The sequence below is a fragment of the Mobula hypostoma genome, chromosome 1, assembly GCF_963921235.1.
Source record: "Mobula hypostoma chromosome 1, sMobHyp1.1, whole genome shotgun sequence".
Lineage (NCBI taxonomy): Eukaryota > Metazoa > Chordata > Chondrichthyes > Myliobatiformes > Myliobatidae > Mobula > Mobula hypostoma.
In genome coordinates, this window is record NC_086097.1 from 232,424,380 (window position 1) to 232,449,096 (window position 24,717).

Consider the following 24,717-nt stretch of genomic DNA (forward strand, 5'->3'; position numbering starts at 1 on the left):
CTTCATTTTGCGTTGGTGTCCATGAGCCCTTGGACCTGCTCACGTTTTTGATTTAGTGATCCATATTTAAAAAAAAATACTACTTTATCTATATAAACCAGTCTTGACTTTGTACATCCCCACTAAATCTTCTTCCAATATAAATTGCTCCAAGGTGAATAACTCGAGTTTTCAGCCTAGCCTAAAGGTAAAATCTCTCAGACCTGGAATCATTCATCTTTTGCGCAGTATCTCTGTGACCTTAGTCTCTAAAACTGTGGTGACCAGAACTGGTTGGTTCTGTTATGGCTTAGCCAGAGTTTTATAAAGTTATGATTAACATAATAATTGAAGCTATTAACAATAAAGTCATAGAGTCATAAGAAAGCACAGCACAGAAACAGACTATTCGGCCCATTAGGTGCATGCCGAACCTTTTAAACTGCCTACTCCTGCACCAAAACCTTAGCTCTCCATACTCCTACCATCCATGTACCTATCAATGTTAAAATGTGTATCTTCAGAAGAATAAAAATGATTATGCTTTTTTGCCAATTCATATCTGAGCGCTTAGGTAACTGGAACCGAATGTTTAGGAATTTGTTAATATTTCAGTTTTACTGTCCGTCATGAGTTATTTTACTTAATCATATCATTTGACATGCATATGCTTACTCCGGTTACTTTGATCAGTATCATTTTAACATTGGTTTGGTAAAGATATATTAATATCTATTCAATTACAATCTACCAACTGAAAGCATTCAATAGTGGAAAGTCAAGATTGGAAATATTAAAAACAGAATTGGGCCACTCAGCCCCTTTAGGATCATGGCTGATCCAACATTCCCCAAGTTCACTTTACTACACTCTCACCCTAACACTTACTGGCCAGTGGTATAGTGGCTTCCGCACCGGATTTCGTCTGAACTGCTTACAAGTTCCTTGCTGCTCAACTTCAGACCCCAGCCATTTTTATGCCATCTGTAAATTTAGCTACTGTATATTTTTTTCCTTTCCCAACCATTATTATTAAGTAATTGTGTTCCTGTGCTGTCCCAATTGCTGCAAGTTGCCAATCTGAGTGATCCTCTTTCCACTGTTTACTGTCTGTTAGTCAATATTCATAAAATTGTACAATGCAGAAACGGGCCCTTTTAGCCCGCATCGTCTCCGTTGATTATAATACTTATCTATGCCTATCCCATTTGCCTATGTTAAGGCTGTATTCTCTTAAACTTTCCCCATTCAAGTACGTACCCAAACGCCTTTTATACATGGTGCCTTCATCACTTCCTCTAGAAGTTATTTCCAAATATTCACCACCCTGTGTGGAAGAACTTGTCCCTCATATCACCCTTAAATTTCCCCTTTACCTCAAAGAGTTTTGCTCTCTAATTCTTGACTCAGCTGCCACTCATCATTTTATAAACTTCCTTTAAAGTTACCCCTCACTTCCCTGTGTTCTTGTGAAAATAAGCCAATCCTATCCAATCTGCCCTTATAACTACAGCCCTTTATTCCAGGCAACATCCTGGTGAATCCCTTCTGCATTCTGTGGCTACCACATCCTGTAGCGTGGAGACAGAACTGCACACGATACTGCAGTGGTCTAACCAATGTTTTGTACAGCAGCAACGTGACATCCCATTTTTTATGATAAATACCTTGTCTTATGAAAGCAAACATATATACCTTTTCCCTACCATCCATCTGTGTTACCATTTTCATGGAACAGTGGTCTTGCACTTCAAGGTCTCTCCATACATCAACAATCCCAAGGTGTCTGCCATTTACTCTGTATGTCCTACCAGAATTTGACTTTCCAAATTGCATTACCTTACACTTGCTTGCGTTAAATTCTGTTTGCCATTTCTCCATCAAACTTTTCAGCTAATCTGTGCCATGCTTAGACAATCTTCCTGACTCCACCAATTTTTGTGTCATCTGCAGACTAATTAATGAAATCACCTATGTTTCTATCCAAGTCATTTATACACATTACAAACAACAAAGTTCCCCAGCGCCAATTCCTAGGGTACATATGTTGTGGACTCCCAATCAGGAAAAACACTTATTCACAATTTTCCTCCTCCACGTTCTGTCACCAGGTTAATATTAGAACATATAGAATAGTACAGCACAGTACAGGCCCTTCGGCCCACAATGTTGTGCCGACCCTCAAACCCTGCCTCCCATATAAGCCCCCACCTTGGATATTGCATCCAGTTTGCTAGCATATCCCTTGTGCCTTAATTTTCTGGCCCAGCCTACCTTGACAAATGTCTTACTTGGCACCGTGTAAACTGTGTCTACTGCCTGAAATAAAGGAATGATGTAAATATATAACATATCAGACACCGTTTGTTAATGTTACAGGTTTTTTTTATCATTCTTCAGAAATGTCCATTTCAGTTATGAACAATGAAGGCTGGTTATCTGAAACTGTCATATTCAAAGTTCAGATCTAAAGGCTTGTAAGAAGATGAAATATTATTCCTTGTGCTTAAGTTGGGCATTGTTGGGGCTGTGCAAGGGGCTATCCATTGAGATCAGATTGAGGTGGGGAATTGAAGGGACAGGTGACTGGACTTTCAGAGCGATATTTGTACTGAATGGAAATCACAGTCTGATTTCCCCAAATACAAAGGCAGCACACCCAGAGCATAGAATGCAAAGGTTGAATTGGAGAAGGTGAGAGTGAATTGTTAAAAAGGAATGCAACACATACCTATTCTCACGGGTTACTTTTCTCTTGCTTTCTTCATCTTTCCTATCCTCTTCCCATCCCCGTCCTGTTCCCCCACTTGCCGCTCACACTAACCATTATCTGTTTCCACCTATCATCTACTAGCCTTTGTTGCAACATGTTACACCACCAGGCTTCATCTGATGCAGCTTGATTTGTTGATTTCATCCAGCAGTTTATTCTTTGCACCAGATTCCAGCATCCAGTCTCGTGTGTTGTCAGGTGAATTTCTTCACCTGTTTGGGTCCTTCATTTTTGGAAGTGGATGAGTGTTGCATCTCCCTAAGTTAAATGAGAAGGGATCTAAATATTGGTGGAGGTGGAAGAGTGAATCAGAGGTGCTTCAGAGGACCAACAGTTCCTTTGTAATGCTTAAAATGGAGGGAAAATGTCTGATGGTGACATCGCATTTGTGTAACGTCTAGCAGGGAGTTGCTGTGATGTACAGGCATCAACTGAACAGAACCTTTTATATACAGAATACAACTGTGGAATTTGTGTGTGTGTGTGTGAGAGAGGTGAAGCTGGGGAACGGTGAATATGAAAGGGAAAGCTTCTCTCAGGAAAATATTGCTTCCACAATTGGCATATTCTGGCCCTGTCCCTGACTAAAAAAGACACTTGTATCTTAAAAGTGTAAGAATTCAGTAGTCCCACTGAATATGGTCTGTGTTAAACCCCCAAACTAATCTGTAGGCTTGAGACAGCCAAACAGTCAAGTGGACCATAATTCTGAAATGTCAATTGATCTCCCACAGATGACTTATGAAGTACATATTTTCACTTACAGGAAGTTGAAATCAGAATCGAAAATTGCACTCAATTACCAGTGTTATTAAAGGACAGGTCAATATAAAAACCAGTTCTGCAATATAGGATCCAACCCCATGGCACAAAGTCATAATTAACTATATAATAATGGAGAACCTTCGAAACTCTCTTAAGAAGTCATTGGCAATCTGTGGAAGCACTGCTTTTACGACATGCTCTGGTATCAGGAATCAGTCAGCCACAGGTCAGGATAGAGTGTTAAATGGTTATTACAGACAATTTAGCCTCCTGCAGCTTTTCAGCACGTGAAGTATCCAGCCCCTCCTGAATCCACAACTTAAACAAGATAATCAGTATAATATTTCTTTACCAACCAACCCGCACCCGAACACCTGCACAGCTGTCGGAAGGTGCAGGGTGTGTGAAGCAGGAATTCAGATGATCAGTTTGATCATTAGATAAACCTCCAAGGCATCAGCACATACAAAATGTATTGCTGTCCTCATTCCAGAGTGTGGGTCCGTACTCTTATACTTTGTCTGCATGTCTTTAACCAGTTTAGCTGCAGTGACTTGTTCCTTTACTACAGGCAGAGGATGCTCTTGATAAGGAATTCATTCTATTCATTTAACTATTAATCTGTATTCAGATTTTAATGAGACATATTGCCAAAGATGTCAGCTTTCAGTGTAGAAGGAAAATATGTGAAGCAGAAATTCTGTATAACAATATGCCTACTCTTTCCAAGTGAAGCAAACCGTTTTTTCTGCCAGGTTGATCTTTAAATGCTACCTCCATAAGAAGTTACTGCCTTTGGAGGTTTGCAATACATTGACTCCTACAATTTCAGTGTTTAAAATAAGTTTGGATAGGTACATGGATGACAGGGCTATGGAGGACTAAGGTCCCAGTGCAGGTCAATGGGGAGTAGGCAGTTTAAATGGTTTGGCACAGACTAGATGGGTTGAAGGGCCTGTTTCTGTGCTGTACTTCTCTGATTCTGTTTGCCTGGAAAAGAAGATTGGTTATGATACAGATGAATAAAATGCTGTGTCTTCTGCCATTGTGTATAATAAGGATTACACAGAATCGGCCTTAACAATCTCAAATTGAAAATGATGACATACTCTGCAGACCAGATAGCATCTACAGAAAAAGGGCAGCATTTATTTTTCTTTTACCTCTTACAGAACAGCCATCATTTATCTTTGTGTCCTTGCAAACTATTGCCAATTTCCAACAACCCATTTCGTTCTGTAAACTTGCCAACATTGGGAAGACAATACTTTGTATAAATCTATCAGCCCACCCCACCATTAAGCACATTAACAAAGAGTACTGTCGCAGGAAAGCAGTGTCCATTATTAAGGACCCTCACCATCCAGGCCATTCTCTTCTCACTGCTGCAATCAGGAAGGAGGTAAAGGAGCCTCAAGTCCCTCGCCACCAGGTTTAGGAACAGTTATTATCCCTCAACCATTAGGCTCTTGAACCAGAGGGGATAACTTCACTCACCTCAACACGGAACTGATTCCACGAACTATGGACTCACTTTTAAGGTCTCCACAACTCGTGTTTTCGATATTTATTGCTTATTTATTTAAGATGGTGATTATTGTTTGCTTTTTTTGTATTTTCAGTATGTTGTCTTTTGCATACTGGTTTCCTATTTGAATCTGTTGCCTGAGGTTTTTCATTGATTCATTTGTGCTTTTTTTCTATTTGCTGTGAATGGCCCCAAGAAAATGAATCTCAGGGTGATATATGATGACATACATGTACTTTGTTAATAGATTTACTTTGACTTTTGAACTTCGGTGCCTTGATTTTTATAGGCAGAATTTTTAAACTATGGAAGTAACACTATTCAAAACATGAGATTTTAAAATCTAATTGGCAAAATATAAGCTTTCATTAATTTTTCAATTTTGGTATAAAGTTTGATTTATTGCGGTAGAGGGTTTCCTCTTACCAAAACTTAGTACAGGCATAAGTAGTCAAATGCAGCTCACACTGGCTTTTAGGAGTGTCTCAGGCCCGTTCTTAAAATTGTTTGCTAATTTCAAAAAAAATAATAATCACTCATTTCATTTGCCATTCAACGATCAGTAGTTGGCTATAGAGTTCATAATCTGCATGTTTGTACTGAGGTGGTTCTCAATTTTTAATTGTTGCTAAACTTTCAACTTTGGAAACCCTGTGCAAAGGGAGCCATCTTATTAGATTTTACATTGCTCTGGTGGCCTCCCTTAGGTGAGAGTTAAAGAAATACTCCCCTTTATTTTGACTTTATTCTTTGAATGATAAGCAAGCCTTTTAGTTTTATGTCATCATACCTTTAAACCTTGCAAACATTATTTAATTCTACCTTATGGTTCATTAGGAATTTTAATAAGAGCTTGGTTTAAGCCAATTTCACATTTCCTTCAGAATGTCAGTAGGAAGTCGTGTGCAACAGTAAATCATGGTGGGGTCAAAAAAATATTGTGGAATTTCTTTGGATCAACAAAGTCTACAAAATGTATTTGTTGGATAAGGATACTGATGTAATATTTCAATGAGGAATATTTGATAAGAATCTCTATTTCTCTGTCAGAATTCAAAGAACCAGAATGATTTTTTTGTTTTAACTGGCGGTGGATTTAAGGTTTTCTTTATGGTTCACAAATGTAGGTATCTAGCAGATGAGTAAACAGTCTGTGGTGATTCTTTGCATATCTTGCAACACGGCTGGTCTTTATACAAATATCTCATTGTGATCACAATGGTCCTTAACAAGAGTCACTGTTACTGACTCCCCCAAATTCCTGAAGTTTAATATTTCAGTACAGATAACCACAACAATGGAGCTCTTGTGTAGGATTTTGCAGAACATTGCAACTAATGATTCTATAGACTCTGGGTCAAAGGCCATAACTAAGGCTGGACTTCATATTGCTGATAGTGTCAGTCACGACTACCAAATGGGTCTAACTTCCCTTTGCTCCTGCTGTTTTATTGTTAATTTACTTTTGTACTTTCCTCTTTTTTATATCAGTTTTGGATTTTTTGAGAACGTTATCAGTATAATATGAGCAGATGATGAAACTGATAAGCATTGAAGGAATCCTTTTAAGCCTGCCCCAAATTTTTTACTGGCTGCAAAGATTGAACTTCTAGCCTGAAAACATTCTCAAGTAACAAGTGCAGCAATGAACAGTTTTGCGAATTTTTCTGAACACTTCGTCTTCAACTAATACAAGATTAAATCGGTTTGTTTCAAAATTTGAATGCATACTCTTTATCTGCAGAGTTCAATGCATTATAGCTCAAAAGTTCAAAGTAAATTTATTATTGAAGTACATACGTGTCACCATATACAACACATTCATTTTCTTGCAGGCATATTCAATAATGGGTGCGAGGGTGGAGATACGTCCCTACCAAAGGGAAGTGTAAGGTGCTCCTTCCTTCTGTAAGCCTGCAGGTCACCCTAGGACAAGGTGTAGCACCTGCTTAGCCCCTGAACAGGGTCACATGAAGCCTTAGGATCAGGTGGTGGATGGTAGTAATAGCAGCTGGTTCATATTACAAGTCCTGGCCATGAGACCACTGATGCCAGGCAAACAATCTCTGAAGAGAATTGATAACGGCTGGGGCCACCCGTCTTGTAAAGACACTGCCCAGAGGAAGGCAATGGCAAACACTTCTGTAGAAAAAAATTATCAAGAACAATCATGGTCATTGAAAGTCCACGATCACCCATGTTGTACAATATGACATATATCAAATGAACAATACGCAATAAATCGTAGAACCATCACAGAATCAGTGAAAGGCCACATCAACATGGCAAAAGACAACAAACTGTGTAAATACAAAAAGAAAGGAAGAAGGTTTAAAAAAAAATAATAAATAAACAAACAAGCAAGCAATGAGTATTGAGAACATGAGATGAAGAGTCCTTGAAAATGAGTCCATAGGTTGTGGGAACAAGTCAGTGATAAGATGAGTGCAGTTATCCCTTCTGCTTCAAGCGCTTGATGACAAAGGGGTAATAACTGTTCCTGAACCTAGTGCTGTGAGTCTTGGGCTCCTGTATCACCTTCCTGATGGCAAGAGAGTATGACCCAGGTAGTGGGAGACGCTGATACCCATTCAATGGTGTAGAGATATGCTTAATGGTGGGGAGGGCATTACTTGTGATGAACTGGGCCATATCTGCTGCTTTTGTTAGTTTTTCTATTCAAGGCGTTGGTGTATCCATGCCAGGCTGTGATGCCGCTGGTCAATATTCTCTTCACCTATAGAAGTTTGTCAAAGTGTTAGACGTCATGCCAAATCTTCACAAACTCCTGAGAAAGTATAAATGCTACAATGCTTTCCCATAATTGCATTTATATGCTGGGCCCAGGGCAGATCCTCTGAAATGATAACACTGAGGGGAATTTAAAGTTGCAGACCCTCTCCACCTCTGATCCCCCACTGAGGACTGGCTCATGGACCTCTGGCTTCCTTCTCCTAAAGTCAATAATCAGCTCCTTGGTCTTGCTGACATTGAGTGGTTGTTGTTGTGGCACCACTCAGCCAGATTTTCAGTCTCCCTCCTATATGTTGATTCGTCACTACTGCTGATTTAGCCTATGATTGTGGTGTCGTCAGCAAACTTAAATATGGCATTAGAGCTGTGCTTAGCCTCACAGTTATAAGTGTAAAGTGAATAGAGCAGTGGGCTAAGCACACAGCCTTATGGTGATGGAGATTGTGAAGGAAATGTTGCCAATCTGAACTGGGGTCTGTAAGTGAAGAATTTGAGGATCCAATTGCACAAGGAACTATTGAGGTCAAGGTCTTGAAGATTATTGATTAGTTTTGAGGGGATGATGGTACTAAATGCTGAGTTGTAGTCAATAAAGCGCTTCCTCATGTTGAGTAAAGAGACAATGAAATGGCATCTGCCTGTTGTGCTGATAGGCTAATTGGAGCAGATCCAAGTTGTTTCTCAGGCAGTAGTTGATATGCTTCATTACTAATCTCTCAAAACACTTCATCACTGTGGATGTAAGTGCGATTGGATAGTAGTCATAGAGGCAGAATACCACATTCTTCTTTGGCACCGGTATAACTGAAGCCTACTTGAAGCAGCTGGGTACCTTAGACTGCCAAAACAAGAGGTTAAAGATCTCAGTGAACACGCCAGCCAGTTGATTAGCATGGGTCTTCATTACTTGGCTAGTTACCCCGTCTGGGCCAGATGCTTCAAGCAGAAGGCAAGTTGAGATAGAATCAGAAAACACTGCTGGTAGAATAGTTTGTTTTATGATGAACATTTTTATTGGAATATTATTTATTTCATAAATAACAGATAAATGATCTTATTGTAGCAAGTGTGGCTGAGAAATATCTGAGAAGCTGCCTAGCTAAATAACACAGGAAATGGTGATAAAGGGTGAATTAGTTAATCCCAGTTTCTCATTTGGGCAAAAAAAAAGCACAAAAGAATTGTTGCCTGTTTCCTTTTTAATATGTATTCTTGAACTTTCACTCAGGTTACAGCAAGTAAATTCCACAAGTTTGCATTTGTCATGACATGCCAGACAGCTACCAGACAAATATTTCCACTTGTAAATCACTGGGAGCTTAATGTCGAATTCACATAATCATTTGACATTTATTCAATAGACTGTCACAAGACTAATTCTGAAAAATGTAATATCTTGCGTGTATGATATGTAATCTCTTTCCAGAGATGCTCAAAGACTTGAAGAGTACTACAATAAAAACCAACAGTTAAGGGAGCAACAAAAAGCGTTGCATGACAACATTAAAGCTTTGGAAGACAGGTGAGATTTTAAATTATGTTGTAAGAAGTGAATAAAGCTTCACTAGAGGTCAATTTTGATGTTTTTGAGCTTTACTTTTAATCAATCGTCAGTGTTAAGATGTTGCTAGGATTTATTAAGATCTACATACTAGCTGGAAGCTGCATTTTCATACGACATCTTCAAAAGCATTGAAGGTCACTAAGGCATCATGAAAGCCAATGAGGACTAAATTTAAACACAACTGCTTGGCGATATAATTAATTCTGCAGTTAATGCTTCTCCCACTATCCGGTGTACTTACCTGGAATCAAACCTGTGACAAATATGACACAGGCTAGGTTGAAAAATGCTTTTCTTTGCGATCCTTACTGATGAGGACAAGCAGGAGTGTTTCCTACTTAGACTCCTAAACCGTATTTTTTTATTCTTGCCTAACAATTCTGACATAATTCTTGCTAGTTTTTAAAGAGACACTGTCATGGATCACTTAAATGAATCTCGGGAGTTATACAAGGATACCTATGGGGCAGAGAAGGTGCTGATGGTTTTGAGGCACCTAAAAGTAGATGAATCACTGGGGCCTGATCAAGTTTACCCTAGGATGTTGGAAGAAGCAAGGAGCCATGCCAGAGATTTTTCTTCCTTCTTTAGTACTAGAAGACTAGAGAGTTGCTAATATTGTGCTTTTATTTGCAAAGGACTGTATTACAGTGCCAGGGAATTGTGGGCACAGAGCTTTACATCTGGCAAGGGAAAGTTACTGCAAGGGATTTGGAGAGGTGGTGCTATGGCATTTGGATTAGCCAGAACTGATTACGTCTCAGGGCATTAAGAGTTTGGATTCAATCCCAGCATCCTCTGTAAGGAGTTTGTACATTCTCCTGGTGGAATGCGTGAGTTTCCTTCAGGTGCTCCGGTTTCCTCCCACAGTCCAAAGATGTACCTGTTAGTAGGATAATTGGTCATTGTAACTTGTCCCGTGATTAGGCTAGAGTTAAATCGGTGGGCTGCTGGTGATGCTGGATAGGCCTATTCTGCACTGTATCTCTAATCAAAAAAACAATATGGTGAAGGGGGCCAACCGCCTTCATTGGATGTGGATTTGGGGTTGAGAGGGTGAACAGCTTTAAGTTCCCCGGCAAAAACATCACCCAGGATCTCGTGGTCTGTACATACCAGCTGCGCCTTTTTCACCTCAGAAGGTTGAAGAAGTTTGGTATGGACCCCTAAATCCAAAGAACTTTCTATAGGGGCACAATTGAGAGCATCCTGACTGGCTGCATCACTGCCTGGTATGGGAACTGTACCTCCCTTAATCGCAGGACTCTGCAGAGAGTGGTGTGGACAGCCCAGCACATCTGTAGATGTGAACTTCCACTATTCAGGACATTTACAAAGACAGGTGTGTAAAAAGGGCCCACAGGATCACTGGGGACCTGAATCACCCCAACCACAAACGTACTGCAACATAAAAGCCAGGACACCAGGCTCCAGGACAGCTTCTTCCACCAGGCCATCAGACTGCTTAATTCATGCTGATACAACTGTATTTCTATGCTATATTGACTGCCCTGTTGTACTTACTGTTTATTACAAATTGCACATTTAGACAGAGACAAAACGTAAAGATCTTTACTCCTTGTCTATATGAAGGATGTAGGTAATAAAGTCAGTTCAATTTAATTCAATATTGAGTGCAAAATTTGGGACAACGTGTTATAGATGTACAATATGCTAGTGAAACCACATTTAGAGTATTGTGTGAATTTCTGGTTGCCTTACTATAGCAAGAATTAAGTTAGAAGGTAAAAAAGAATTCCAAAGAATGGTGCTGGGATTGGAGGGCTTGAGTTCTAATGAGAGACTGTAAAAGCTGTGATCATTTCGCCTGGCCTAAATGAGATCAATGAGTGACATTGTAGATTTTATAAAATCATGAAGGATATCGATGTCATAGATTGTCATAGTCCTATTTGCAGGATCGGAGAGTCTAAAACTAGAGGATATAGGTGTTAGGTGAGAGAGGGAAGACTTAGAAGGGACCTGAGGGAGAAGTTTTTCACAGGAAGGTGGGTATATAGAATGAGCAGCTAGAAGAAGTGGTAGAGTTGAGTACAATTACAGTGTTTAAAAGACATTTGAACAGTTATATGAATAGGAAAGGTTTAGAGAGATATGGGCCAAATGCAGGCAAGTAGCACAAACTCAGATGGACACTTTGGTCAATATGGACAAGTTGGGACAAAGGGCCTGTTTTAGCGCTGTAAAACTCTGAATCTCCTCTTCCCTCTGTTGCTATTGTGTGCTGAAGCCTCAACATCTGAAGTTTGCACTAGAGGCCCTTTATTAATCATTGAACCATCTCCAATGCATATAGAGCACAGACACATTGCACAGGCCCTTCAACCCACCATGTTGTGCTGACCTTTTAACCAAGATCGATCAATGCTTTCCTCCCACATTGGCCTCCATTTGTCTTTCATCCATGTGTCTAAATTCTATTAAATCTCCCTAATGTATCCACCTCTACCAGCACCCATGGCAGTGTGTTTCACACACTTCCCACTATCTGCATATGAAAAAAACCTATCTCTAACATCCCCACAATACTTTCCTCCAATTATCTTAAAATTATATCCTCTCGTATTAGCCATTTCCACCCTGGGAAAAAGGTACCAGTTGTCCACTCTATGTCTCTTATCTTCTTGTACACCTTGGTCAAGTTACTTCTCATTCTTCTATGCTCCAAAGCGAAAAGCCCTGGCTTGCTCAACCATTCTTTATCAGATATACTCTCTAATCCAGGCAGCCTCTCTAAAGCTTCCACATTATTCCTATAATGAGGTGACCTCAACTAAACCTATATCTGCAAGATAGCTGATGCAAGCGTGCATCAGCTACATTCTCAAGTTCCTTGCTAGTCTCTTTAATGTCGGTATTGATCTTGATTTCAAAGATTAGGAGTAATTGAGTTACCAGCAGGAATTCTATTAGTTCATTGTTAGAAGTCTAAATTTTCGGCAAATTTCTTAAAATATCTTTTGATACCCCTAAAATTGCTCCAGTTTGTTACTTGAAAAAGCTCCCTAGAGTGTACACGAATTCCATGATGGCCATTCCTCATGGTAGTGCCTTAATTCTGCAATGCAGCTCTTTCATAACGTTTGACATCAGCAATGTTATTTATTGAACTTCATTTGCAACAAAATTAATTTAAATGGAAGATTATTTAGAGTATAACTTTAATATTTTATCTACTTGAACTTTTTAATGAAACTTTGTAAAGGCACACTTGTACATGAACTGAGGGAATGAGAAATTTATTTAAGCTTGCTGCAATTTTGAGTAAAAATTTTGATCAATTTCTTTGCAGGTTGCGAGCAGGTTTGTGTGACAGGTGTGCGGTTACCGAAGAGCATATGAAAAAGAAACAGCAGGAATTTGAGAATATTCGACAGCAGAATCTAAAACTTATTACAGAACTTAGTGAGTGGTTCTTAGGATTTATCTTGGGGGAACATATTTTTCTTGAAAAACTTTTTCTTACCTTTCTACCTCTTCGTTATCTTTAATCAACAGTGAATGAAAAGAGCAATCTTCAGGAAGAAAATAAAAAGCTCAGTGACCAACTTGAATCACTTGAACGCCAGAAGAAGTAAGTTTCGTGTGACGCTTGCATCTGTAACCTTCCATTTACTGTATATTTTTACTTTGAGATCTGTCTGACCTTTATTTCTTTGTCAGAGAAAAACTACATGAAGCAGTAGGTGCAGCAGATCACGATGATGGAATAATTCCAGGTTCTCCGATTTTATCCTTTTCCACCTCCATGCTTAGCAGAATGCGAAGGAGAAAGGAGAAGAGCCATATTCGCTATGTGGAACATACAAGTATAGATCCTACAGAGCTGCAGACTAATGGTACGAGTATCATTCAAGATGCATTGAATTTTACAATGTAAAATATATTCACACATTAAAAAAAAATTGTGTTGATGATTTGTCCAGAGAAACAAAGTTGTTTTAGTTTTTTTTCATAAACTGATTTCTACTATTTGTGCACAAGATTGTATTCATGTGAAGATTCCTTAAGGTTAATTTTTTGGCATCCGTTAGTCTTGTGAGACCATGGATCTGCGCCTGGAAAGTCTTCACTCTCCGGGGCACAGGCCTGGGCAAGGTTGTATGGAAGACCGGCAGTTGGTCATGCTGCAAGTCTCTCCTCTCCATGACACCGATGTTGTCCAAGGGAAGGGTAGGGGCCGATACAGCTTGGCACCAGTGTTGTCACAGAGCACTGTGTGGTTAAGTGCCTTGCTCAAGGACACAACACGCTGCCTCGGCTGGGACCCGAACTCACGACCTTCAGGTTGCTAGTCCAATGCCTTAACCACTTGGCCACGTGCCCACAAGGTGAATAAATTGGCATAAATAAATTTATTGAATGCTACCACTAAAACTAGAACAGTATTTTAATCAGAACAGGACCCAACAAGACAGACAAACCACCAATCTGCAAAAGACCATAAACTGTACAGATACAAAAATAAATAAAGATAAATGAACAAGGACTAAAAATCAAGTACATGAGGAGTTCTTGAAAATGAGTCTGTAGGTTGTGGGAACAAGTGATGGGGCAAATGAAGTGAGTTATGTTGTTCCCGATGGTTCAACATCCTAGTAATTGAGGGGTAATAACTGTTCCTGAACCTGCTGGTGTGGCTCCTGAGGGCCCTGTACCACCCTCCTGATGGCAACAGCGAGAAGAGAGAATGACCTGAGTTGTGGGGGTCTTTGATGATGGATGCTGCTTTCCTGCGACAGCGCATCATGTGGATGTGCTCAGTGGTGGGAAGGGCTTTACCTGTGATGGACTGGGCCATATCCACTACTTTTTGTAGGATTTTCCATTCAAGGGCATTAGTGTTTCCATACCAGGCTGTGATGCAGCCAGACATTATACTCTCCTCTACACATCCATACTATTTTGTCAAAGTTTTAGATGCCACGCCAAAACTTCACAAACTTCCAAGGAAGTAGAGGTGCTGCAGTGCTTTCTTTGTAATTGCACTTGCGTGCTGTCCCCTGACAGATTCTAAAATTATAACAGTGTGGAATTTAAAGTTACTGACCCTCTCCGCCTCTGATCCCCCAATGAGGCTGCTCATGGACCACCAGTTTCCTCCTCCTGGAGTCAATAATCAGCTCTTTGGTCTTGCTGACATTGAGTGAGAGGTTGTTGTTGTAGCACCACTCAGCCGGATTTTCAGTCTCCCTCCTATGTGCTGATTCATCATAACTTTTGATTTGGCCAGCTTAAATATGGCATTGGAATTGTGCTTGGCCTCACAGTCATAAGTATAAAGTGAGCTAAGCACATAACCTGTGCTGATGGAGATTGTGGAGGAGATGTTGAAGCATATTGTGGGGTGGAATTGAAAATATAGCTCAGTTGTGTCGTAATAACAACCTGTTACTCAATGTCAGCAAGACCAAAGAGTTGAGTATTGACTTCAGGAGGAGGAAACTGGTGTTCCATTGATATGTCATGTTGAGGTTGTACAGGACATTGGTGAGGCCTAATTTGGAGTATTGTGTGCAGCTTTGGTCACCTACCTACAGGAAATCTGTAAATAAGGTTGAAAGAATGCAGAGAAAATTTACAAGGATGTTGCTGGGTCTGGATGACATGAGTTATAAGGAAAGATTGAATAGATTAGGACTGTATTCTTTAGAGTGTAGAAGATTGAAAGGAGATTCGATAGAGGTATACAGAATTATGAAGGGTATAGATAGGGTAAATGCAAGTGGGCTTTTACCACTGAGGTTGGGTGAAACTACAACCAGATGTCATGGCTTAAGGGTGAAAGGTGAGAAGTTTAAGGGGAGCATGAGGGGAAACTTCTTCACTCACAGGGTCGTGAGAAAGTGGAATGAGCTGACAACACAAGTGGCGCTGCGAGCTCAATTTCAATGTTTAAGAGAAGTTTGGATAGGTACATGGATAATAGGGATATGTAGGGCCAAGGTCCTGGTGCAGATCAATGGGTGGAGGCAGTTTAAACGGTTTTGTTATGAACTAGATAAGCCGAAGGGCCTGTTTCTATGCTGTTCTTCTTTATGACTATGCGTGGTGGAGAGTATCTTGATTGGCAGCATCACAGCCTGGTATGGAAACTCCAAAGCCCCTGAATGGAAGATCCTACAAAATATAATCGATACAGCCCAGTCCATCAGAGGTAAATCTCTGCCCACCATTGGGTGGATCTGTACAGAGAATTGTCGCAGGAAAGCAACATCCATCATCAGGTTCTCCCACCAGGTCATGCTCTCTTCTTGCTGCATCAGGTTGAAGGTACAGGAGCCTCAGGAATCACACCACCAGGTTCAGGAACAGTCATTACCCTTCAACCACCAGGCTCTTGAACCAGAGGGGAGAACTACACTGGCCCCATCACTCTACTGTTCCCCCAACCTATGGATTCACTTTCAAGTACTCTTCTTCTCATATCCTCTATATTTAATGTCTTTTTTCTTTCTTTTTGTTGTCTCTTTCACACTGCTTGTACATCTTGTTGGTGCCACCTGTCATTGATTCCGTTATGGTTATTGGATTTATTGAGTATGCCCACAAGAAAATGAATCTCTTGTATATGGCGACATATATGTAGTTTGGTATTAAATTTACTTTGAATTGGTCAATCTGAACTGTCTGCAGTCTGCACGTGAGGAAATCGGGAATCCATTTGTACAAGGAGAGATTGAGGCCAAGATCTTGAAGCTGATTGAATAGTTTTGAGGGGATTATGGTATTGAATGCCACTCTGTAGGCAATAAGTGATATCCTGATGTATGCATCTTTACTGTGCATAGGTCTAGGGTTGAGTGAAGAGTCAATGAAATGGCACCTTCTGTGGACCTGTTGTGCGGGTAGGCAAATTAGACAGATCCAAGTCACTTCTCAGGCAGGAGTTGATATGTTTCATCATCAACCTCTCAAAGCACTTCATCACAGTTGGATATAAATACTCTTTCTTTCTTTCTTTTTAAATCTTTTTATTGAATAAGTATACAAAAAAGGTAAGCCATATAAACATTAATACAATGTTAAAGTATAATAAAATTCCAAAAGGTATCAATACCAAAAAAAATACTACAAACAATGTAATTTAAACATAAGAAACCAAGATAACATAATAGTATACTAAATTTTATATATATCAATGGAAAAAAAAAAGAAAAAAAAACCCCAAAAAAAAACCCACCGTGCAACTAACTAAAAGCAAAGCAAAGCAATGGGCTAACTTGAAACCAAACAGAGTTAAACTTAAAATCACGTCCTCAATCCCGACCTCCATTAAAAACAGTGAAAAAAAACAAGAAGGGTAAATATTACATTAAATGAAAATATCGAATAAAAGGTCCCCAAATCTGTTCAAATTTAAATGAAGAATCGTAAAGGTTACTTCTAATTTTCTCCAAATTCAAACATAAAATCGTCTGAGAAAACCAAAAAAAGGTAGTTGGAGCATTAAGCTCTTTCCAATGTTGTAAAATACATCTTTTCGCCATTAAAGTAAGAAATGCAATCATTCTACGGGCTGAAGGGGAAAGATTACTAGAAATTTTAGGTAGTCCAAAGATAGCAGTAATAGGGTGAGGAGAGATATCTATATTTAATACCTTAGAAATAATATTAAAAATATCTCTCCAAAAAGTTTCCAAAGTAGGGCAAGACCAAAACATATGAGTTAAAGAGGCTATCTGCCCCAAACATCTGTCACAGAAAGGATTAATATGCGAGTAAAAACGCGCTAACTTATCTTTGGACATATGTGCTCTATGAACCACTTTAAATTGAATTAGGGAATGTTTAGCACAAATAGAGGAGGTATTAACTAATTGTAAAATTTGCCCCCAATCATCCACAGAAATGGTAAGCCCCAATTCCTGTTCCCAATCTACCCTAATCTTATCAAATGGAGCTTTCCTAAGTTTCATAATAATATTATAAATCATAGCCGATGCACCTTTCTGACATGGATTGAGGTTAATTATCGAATCTAAAATATATGTAGGAGGAAGCATTGGAAAGGAAGAAAGTATAGTACTTAGGAAATTTCTAACTTGTAAATATCTAAAAAAATGTATTCTTGATAAGTTATATTTATTAGATAATTGTTCAAAAGACATAAGGGAACCATCTAAAAATAAATCCAAAAACCGTAAAATACCCTTAGTCTTCCAAGTTTGAAAAGCGCGATCCGTAAAAGAGGGAGGAAAAAATATGTTACCTAAAATAGGAATCGCTAACCCGAATTGATTAAGATCAAAAAATTTTCTGAATTGAAACCAAATGCGCAAAGCATATTTAACTATCGGGTTAGAGACCTGCTTAAGGCGTTTCGAATCAAAAGGGAGAGAGGAGCCTAAAATAGAGCCAAGTGTATAACCCTGAACAGATTGTAGTTCCAATGCTACCCATTTAGGAATAGATAGTATGTCCTGATCAAGTAACCAAAATTTCATATGTCGAATATTAATAGCCCAATAATAGAATCTAAAGTTAGGTAATGCTAAACCTCTTAGCTTTCTGTAAATGTATTTTACCCAGTCTCGGATTCTTATTCTGCCAAATAAATGAAGAAATTTTAGAGTCAACTTTATCAAAGAAAGATTTTGGAACAAAAATTGGTAATGCCTGAAACACATATAAAAATTTTGGCAAAAAAAACATCTTAACTGCATTAATACGACCAATCAAAGTTAAATATAAGGGAAACCATTTAGATGAAAGTTGAGTAATATGGTCTATTAATGGTAAAAAGTTAGTCTTAAATAAATCTTTGTATTTACAAGTAATTTTAATCCCAAGATATGAGAAATAATTATTAATCAATTTAAATGGAAATTTATAATATAAGGGAAGATGTTTATTAATCGGAAAAAGTTCACTCTTACTAAGATTTAATTTATAACCTGAAAAAAAACCAAATTGTGCTAATAACTCTAAAACAGCAGGAATGGATTTCTCAGGATTAGAAATATATAAAAGTAAATCATCAGCATAGAGTGATAATTTATGGGACTTTAATCCCCGAGTTATCCCAGTAATATTTGAAGATTCTCGAAGGATATAAATACTCAATAGTCATTGCAGAGGGTTACCGCATCTTCTCAGGCACCAGTATATTTGAAGCCTGCTTGAAGTAGTTGGATATCTCAGACTGCTGAAACAAGAGGTTAAAGACAAGAGAAAATCTGCAGATGCTGGATATCCAAGCAGCACACACAATGCTGGAGGAACTCAGAAGGCCAGACAGCACCTATGGAAAAGAGTAAACAGTCCACGTTTGGGCTGAGTCCCTTCATCAGTTTGAATCAGCAGTTTGGCCCATCCTATGTATCGTGAAGCCTTTGGACTTTACTGATGCATCCAGCATGTTTAAAGTGAGCCATTTCTCCATGAAACACAAAACACAGTAATTCCTTATCTCCCTCTGACATAGCAATCTTGCCCTTAAGTCCACAATCTTGTTCTCCAGTGACTGTACATTTGCTGAAAAGATACTGGGTAGGGCAAATGTCATTCCTCTGCGTTTCAGTCAGGCTTGGAGACCTCCCCTCCTCTCTCTTTTCCGGCCATGGTGATGTATCTTAGTCCGCTTAAAGCTGCCCTACCTGTATGCTTCAGAGTTATGTCTGCCAAGTACATCAGAAGATTGTGAAATCGCTAGCTCATTAAGATGGTTCAAAAGCACGTTGCTTAAAGGGAAATTGCAGGTTGCAGATTGCAGTGAGAGTAATTCAGAAGAGGTATGTTTAGAAGTTTGGAAGTATCCCACTTCACATTGCTGTGGTTTACAGGCGCTATCTGGCTCAGCAGTAAAAAAAAAAGCATCAAAAAGGTATTTTAAGTATATTCAAAGAAATATTTGTTACAGTGTTACAGTTATAACCCTACTGTATTGTCCAGTAACTTATGCTTACTTCTGTAAAGTTAAATTGTTTAAGCTGGCATTTTGTTTGTATGCAGAGAAATGTAAAATGCTGTTAGGATCCTCCTCTGGTGTGACCCACTGCAAGCAGGATGAAGAAGTCTTAGCCCCTGATACCTGTGATCTTGGTACATTGTCAACAGAAAGTAAGTTCCAAACATTATCTGCTCAATAAACTGAATTTGACAGATGTGATAACTGAGATGTAAATTATTTTGGTACCTCTGGTAACCAGGTTTATCTAAATAAAAGGATTTCTGATCAAAACATAATTTGATATTTTGTATTTCAATCACAATAAAAGTATTTGGGGTAATTTTCTGTATACCATACCTCATCCCCTTCCCAAACTAATTGCATTGTGATGCACGAGTCCATTTTCTATCCTTTGCTGTACTGACTTTCTGTTGGAGCTATTCTGCTCTTTCTCTTTGAAATGCTGGGCCTGGCTCGAATATAGCCTTGAGAGTTAGATTGAAAGTTGGCTTGTATAAATGACTGAAGATATAAGATGATCAAAGTTTGGACACATATTCACTCAGTAGCCACTGTATTCAGAACATCTGTATATATTCTCTTTACTGCAAATAATTAGCAGATTATACATGTACAAATAATGCAAATATCTAATCAGCCAGTCATGTGGCTGTAACTCTGGATAAAAGCATGCAGACATGATCAAGAGGTTCAGATGTTGTTCATACTAAATTTCAGAATGGGGAAAAAATGTAAGTGACTGACGGTGGAATGATCAGTCTGTAGAGTTTACAGAGAATAGTGCAGACTAACAAAATAACATACAGTGATTGGCAATTCTATTGGCAAAAATGCCTTATTAATGAGGGAGGTTGTCAGGAACGCGACAGTAACTCAGATAACCACACTTTACAACAGCGGTGTGTAGAAAGACTTCTCTGAACACAGAACATGTCAAACGTTGAAGTGGATGTACAGCAGCAGAAGACGATAAACATACTCTCACTGGCCACTTTATTAGGAACATGGCACAGGCTCAACATCACAAGATGGGTCTGTTTCCTATTCCTTGGCCTATGTGTCCCAAGGTCAGTTAATTCTCCAATGCTGTCTGGTGTTACAATATGGACTTAAATGAACAGATGCCAAGTTATGTAGCCTAGAACCCGTCTGTCATTAGTGACATTAACCTACATTTGTCCAGAGCAGATGATGCTTGCTGATCATCATTCCACCGATAAAAATCCTTTTACATTTTTCTTGCTTCTTCCCTATTACTAGAACCTCAAACCCTCTGGTTCCTTGCCTGGACCGAACTGTGCTTTAGTCCCCAGACAGGTAGTGACTTCAGTAAGGTACCCTACGGCACATTCAAGTGACCCCTTGCCCTTGTGCACTTTTGTACGTGCTCAAGCTTTGATTTTTATTATTTAAAATTGTAACTACATCACAGTGATTTGCCTCCTATCCCGTAATTTCATTCTTGTGACAAATTATTTTTGTGACATGGTATCAAAGCCTTCCTGCAGTGAAAATAGATCATATTCACTGAATTTTCCTGCCACCATGCCTGTTCCTAACTAACAAGTTCATAAAGAGTAAAAGGTAAGAAGTAGTCATTCATATGTATGACTCATTTTGACGTGCAACAGATCTGTGCATGGGTTCCATTTTTCTTGCTTTCAAAATGGCTTCCACCAATTTACCCACAAGAGATGTTCATAGAAACATAGAAAATAGGTGCAGGAGTAGGCCATTCGGCCCTTCGCGCCTGCACCGCCATTTATTATGATCATGGCTGATCATCCAACTCAGAACCCCGCCCCAGCCTTCCCTCCATACCCCCTGACCCCCATAGCCACAAGGGCCATATCTAACTCCCTCTTAAATATAGCCAATGAACTGGCCTCAACTGTTTCCTGTGGCAGAGAATTCCACAGATTCACCACTCTCTGTGTGAAGAAGTTTTTCCTAATCTCGGTCCTAAAAGGCTTCCCCTCTATCCTCAAACTGTGACCCCTCGTTCTGGACTTCCCCAACATCGGGAACAATCTTCCTGCATCTAGCCTGTCCAATCCCTTTAGGATCTTATACGTTTCAATCAGATCCCCCCCTCAATCTTCTAAATTCCAATGAGTACAAGCCCAGTTCATCCAGTCTTTCTTCATATGAAAGTCCTGCCATCCCAGGAATCAATCTGGTGAACCTTCTTTGTACTCCCCCTATGGCAAAGATGTCTTTCCTCAGATTAGGGGACCAAAACTGCACACAATACTCCAGGTGTGGTCTCACCAAGGCCTTGTACAACTGCAGTAGTACCTCCCTGCTCCTGTACTCGAATCCTCTCGCTATAAATGCCAGCATACTATTCGCCTTTTTCACCGCCTGCTGTACCTGCATGCCCACTTTCAATGACTGGTGTATAATGACACCCAGGTCTCATTGCACCTCCCCTTTTCCTAATCGGCCACCATTCAGATAATGATCTGTTTTCCTATTTTTGCCACCAAAGTGGATAACTTCACATTTATCCACATTAAATTGCATCTGCCATGAATTTGCCCACTCACCCAACCTATCCAAGTCACCCTGCATCCTCTTAGCATCCTCCTCACTGCTAACACTGCCACCCAGCTTCGTGTCATCCGCAAACTTGGAGATGCTGCATTTAATTCCCTCATCCAACTCATTAATATATATTGTAAACAACTGGGGTCCCAGCACTGAGCCTTGCGGTACCCCACTAGTCACCGCCTGCCATTCTGAAAAGGTCCCGTTTATTCCCACTCTTTGCTTCCTGTCTGCTAACCAATTCTCCACCCACACCAATACCTTACCCCCAATACCGTGTGCTTTAAGTTTGCACACTAATCTCCTGTGTGGGACCTTGTCAAAAGCCTTTTGAAAATCCATATATGCCACATATACTGGTTCTCCCCTATCCACTCTACTAGTTACATCCTCAAAAAATTCTATGAAATTCGTCAGACATGATTTTCCTTTCACAAATCCATGCTGAGATTTGTCAGACATGATTTTCCTTTCACAAATCCATATTCACTGAGTTTTAAATAAACTTCCCTGCTATTTTATCTTCTGCAACTCCAGGTGAACCTTTTCCTTAATGGACATTGGCAACCTTTTGATTGTTCTTGTGTAACTTTAAAAAAAAAATCTATTGCATAAGTTTGCTTCTATGATGCAGACTTCCTGTTTGGCAACTGGAGGGCATAACTTTATTGCTACCAAAAGGAAAGAAAAAGAAATGAAAACAGGTCTTATTCTATAATTGATGAGGCAAAGAATGGTCTGTCAGAAGTGGTGAAAGCAAGATCCTTGTGTTTCAAAACAAAAGTAAATACACACTTCAAAATGATTAGAATTATTGGAACAAGGTAAGGAAACGGGACTTAACCTCAGTTCTGATTCAGAGGATAAATACAGACGCTATATATAGAAAGTTTCATCTCTGCTTAAAATGCTGCAATACATTCCAAAGTCTTGGAGAAATGATATATTTTTAAAATGATTCCAAATAAAATAATACAAAATTGGAAGTGATGTGCCAGTTTTCTGTTGGCATCATAGCAAAACTGGCTTATCGCTTTATTACCTTATAAGATATTCTCAATAATTCTGCAAAATTTCAAGTATCAATCATATGCATCCTGCTACTTTATTGTACTTCATTGATTTTTATTGGAATTTCAAAGATAATCAGTTCCTTTCTTTGGAAACGTCTAACCTGTTTGGTATAGCTCTGTTGTATGTTTTTGTTTTCAGCATTCGCAGTATTTTATTCTTGCTTTGTCATATGCCTCACTTAGTTTTCTCTTCAACTTCTAGCCACAAAACAACCAACAGAACAGTCATCCACACAACAGAATAGCATTAACCTAGCTGCTGTTGTAGCAGAAACATTAGGCCTTGGAATTAAGGAGGAACCTGTAAGTACCACAAGTATAGCATTTAGTCATAGTCATACTTTATTGATCCCAGGGGGAAATTAGTTTTTGTTACAGTTGCACCATAAATAATAAATAGTAATAGACCATAAATAGTTAAATAGTAATATGTAAATTATACCAGTAAATTATGAAATAAGTCCAGGACCAGCCTATCAGCTCAGGGTGTCTGACCCTCCAAGGGAAGAGTTGTAAAGTTTGATGGCCACAGGCAGGAATGACTTCCTATGACGCTCTGTGTTGCATCTCGGTGGAATGAGTCTCTGGCTGAATGTACTCCTGTGCCCACCCAGTACATTATGTAGTGGATGGGAGACATTGACCAAGATGGCATGCAACTTGGACAGCATCCTCTTTTCAGACACCGCTGTGAGAGTCCAGTTCCATCCCCACAACATCACTGGCCTTACGAATAAGTTTGTTGATTCTGATGGTGTCTGCCACCCTCAGCCTGCTGCCCCAGCACACAACAGCAAACATGATCGCACTGGCCACCACAGACTCAAGAACATTCTCAGCATCGTCCGGCAGATGTTAAAGGACCTCAGTCTCCTCAGGAAATAGAGACGGCTCTGACCCTTCTTGTAGACAGCCTCAGTGTTCTTTGACCAGTCCAGTTTATTGTCAATACGTATCCCCAGGTATTTGTAATCCTCCACCATTTTATGTTTTTATCAAAAATGCTAAAGCCATGATATCAGTTATTGTGAAACACTACAAAGAAAAATAGTTTAGTTCTATTCAGAAAACCGACGGTCTGTGGATATTTAAAAATATTTAATGACTTTTGTATGATCTTATTTAAACTAGGATTGGTTAGATAACCCTTGTTGTTCTCTGTTAAAGGACTCGCAGAGTCTTCTGAATTCATGTCGGGACTTTCCCAAGACCACAAAAATTCCACTGGAAAAGGATGGGAATCAGGCAAATTCTGACCATTTAAATGACTGTGGCTCTGGGTATGATGCATTTTAATATTAACTTGGAGTGTTATTTTTCTCGGAATTTTGAGTGGTAAATCTCTAAATTGCTATATAATTACATAAGATTGTACCCTCCAAGTGAAATACAATTTTACAATGCTTGAAATACTCAGCAGGTCATGCAGCATCTGTGGTCAAGAGAAATGTGATTTTCATGTTTTAGGTTGAAGACCATTTAACAGTATTCTCAATTTTGGAATGATATCATGAATATTTGTGTCAAGTAACTAATTAGAGCATAGCAGGAGCTTGTGGTACAGAACAGAGGGATCTGGGAATACAGATACAAAATTCCCTAAAAGTGGTGTCACAGGTAGATAGGGTCGTAAAGAGAGCTTTTGGTACATTGGCCTTTATTAATCGAAGTATTGAGTATAAGAGCTGGAATGTTATGATGGGGTTGTATAAGGCATTGGTGAGGCCGAATCTGGAGTATTGTGTTCAGTTTTGGTCACCAAATTACAGGAAGGACATAAATAAGGTTGAAAGAGTG

The 24,717-nt window shown here is 39.3% G+C and overlaps 1 protein-coding gene across 3 annotated transcripts in view; it reads left to right on the forward strand.

The window, feature by feature from the left end:
* Nucleotides 1-24,717, forward strand: part of rbbp8 (retinoblastoma binding protein 8) — a 146,751-nt gene that overhangs the window by 90,601 nt on the left and 31,433 nt on the right. For all 3 annotated transcript variants that reach the window (XM_063066051.1, XM_063066042.1, XM_063066058.1), the window contains exons 4-10: nucleotides 9,226-9,321; nucleotides 12,677-12,789; nucleotides 12,883-12,958; nucleotides 13,048-13,223; nucleotides 19,339-19,446; nucleotides 23,123-23,223; nucleotides 24,088-24,200. In XM_063066051.1, the coding sequence (XP_062922121.1) occupies nucleotides 9,226-9,321; nucleotides 12,677-12,789; nucleotides 12,883-12,958; nucleotides 13,048-13,223; nucleotides 19,339-19,446; nucleotides 23,123-23,223; nucleotides 24,088-24,200 (783 nt within the window). The remainder of the gene's footprint in view (nucleotides 1-9,225; nucleotides 9,322-12,676; nucleotides 12,790-12,882; nucleotides 12,959-13,047; nucleotides 13,224-19,338; nucleotides 19,447-23,122; nucleotides 23,224-24,087; nucleotides 24,201-24,717) is intronic.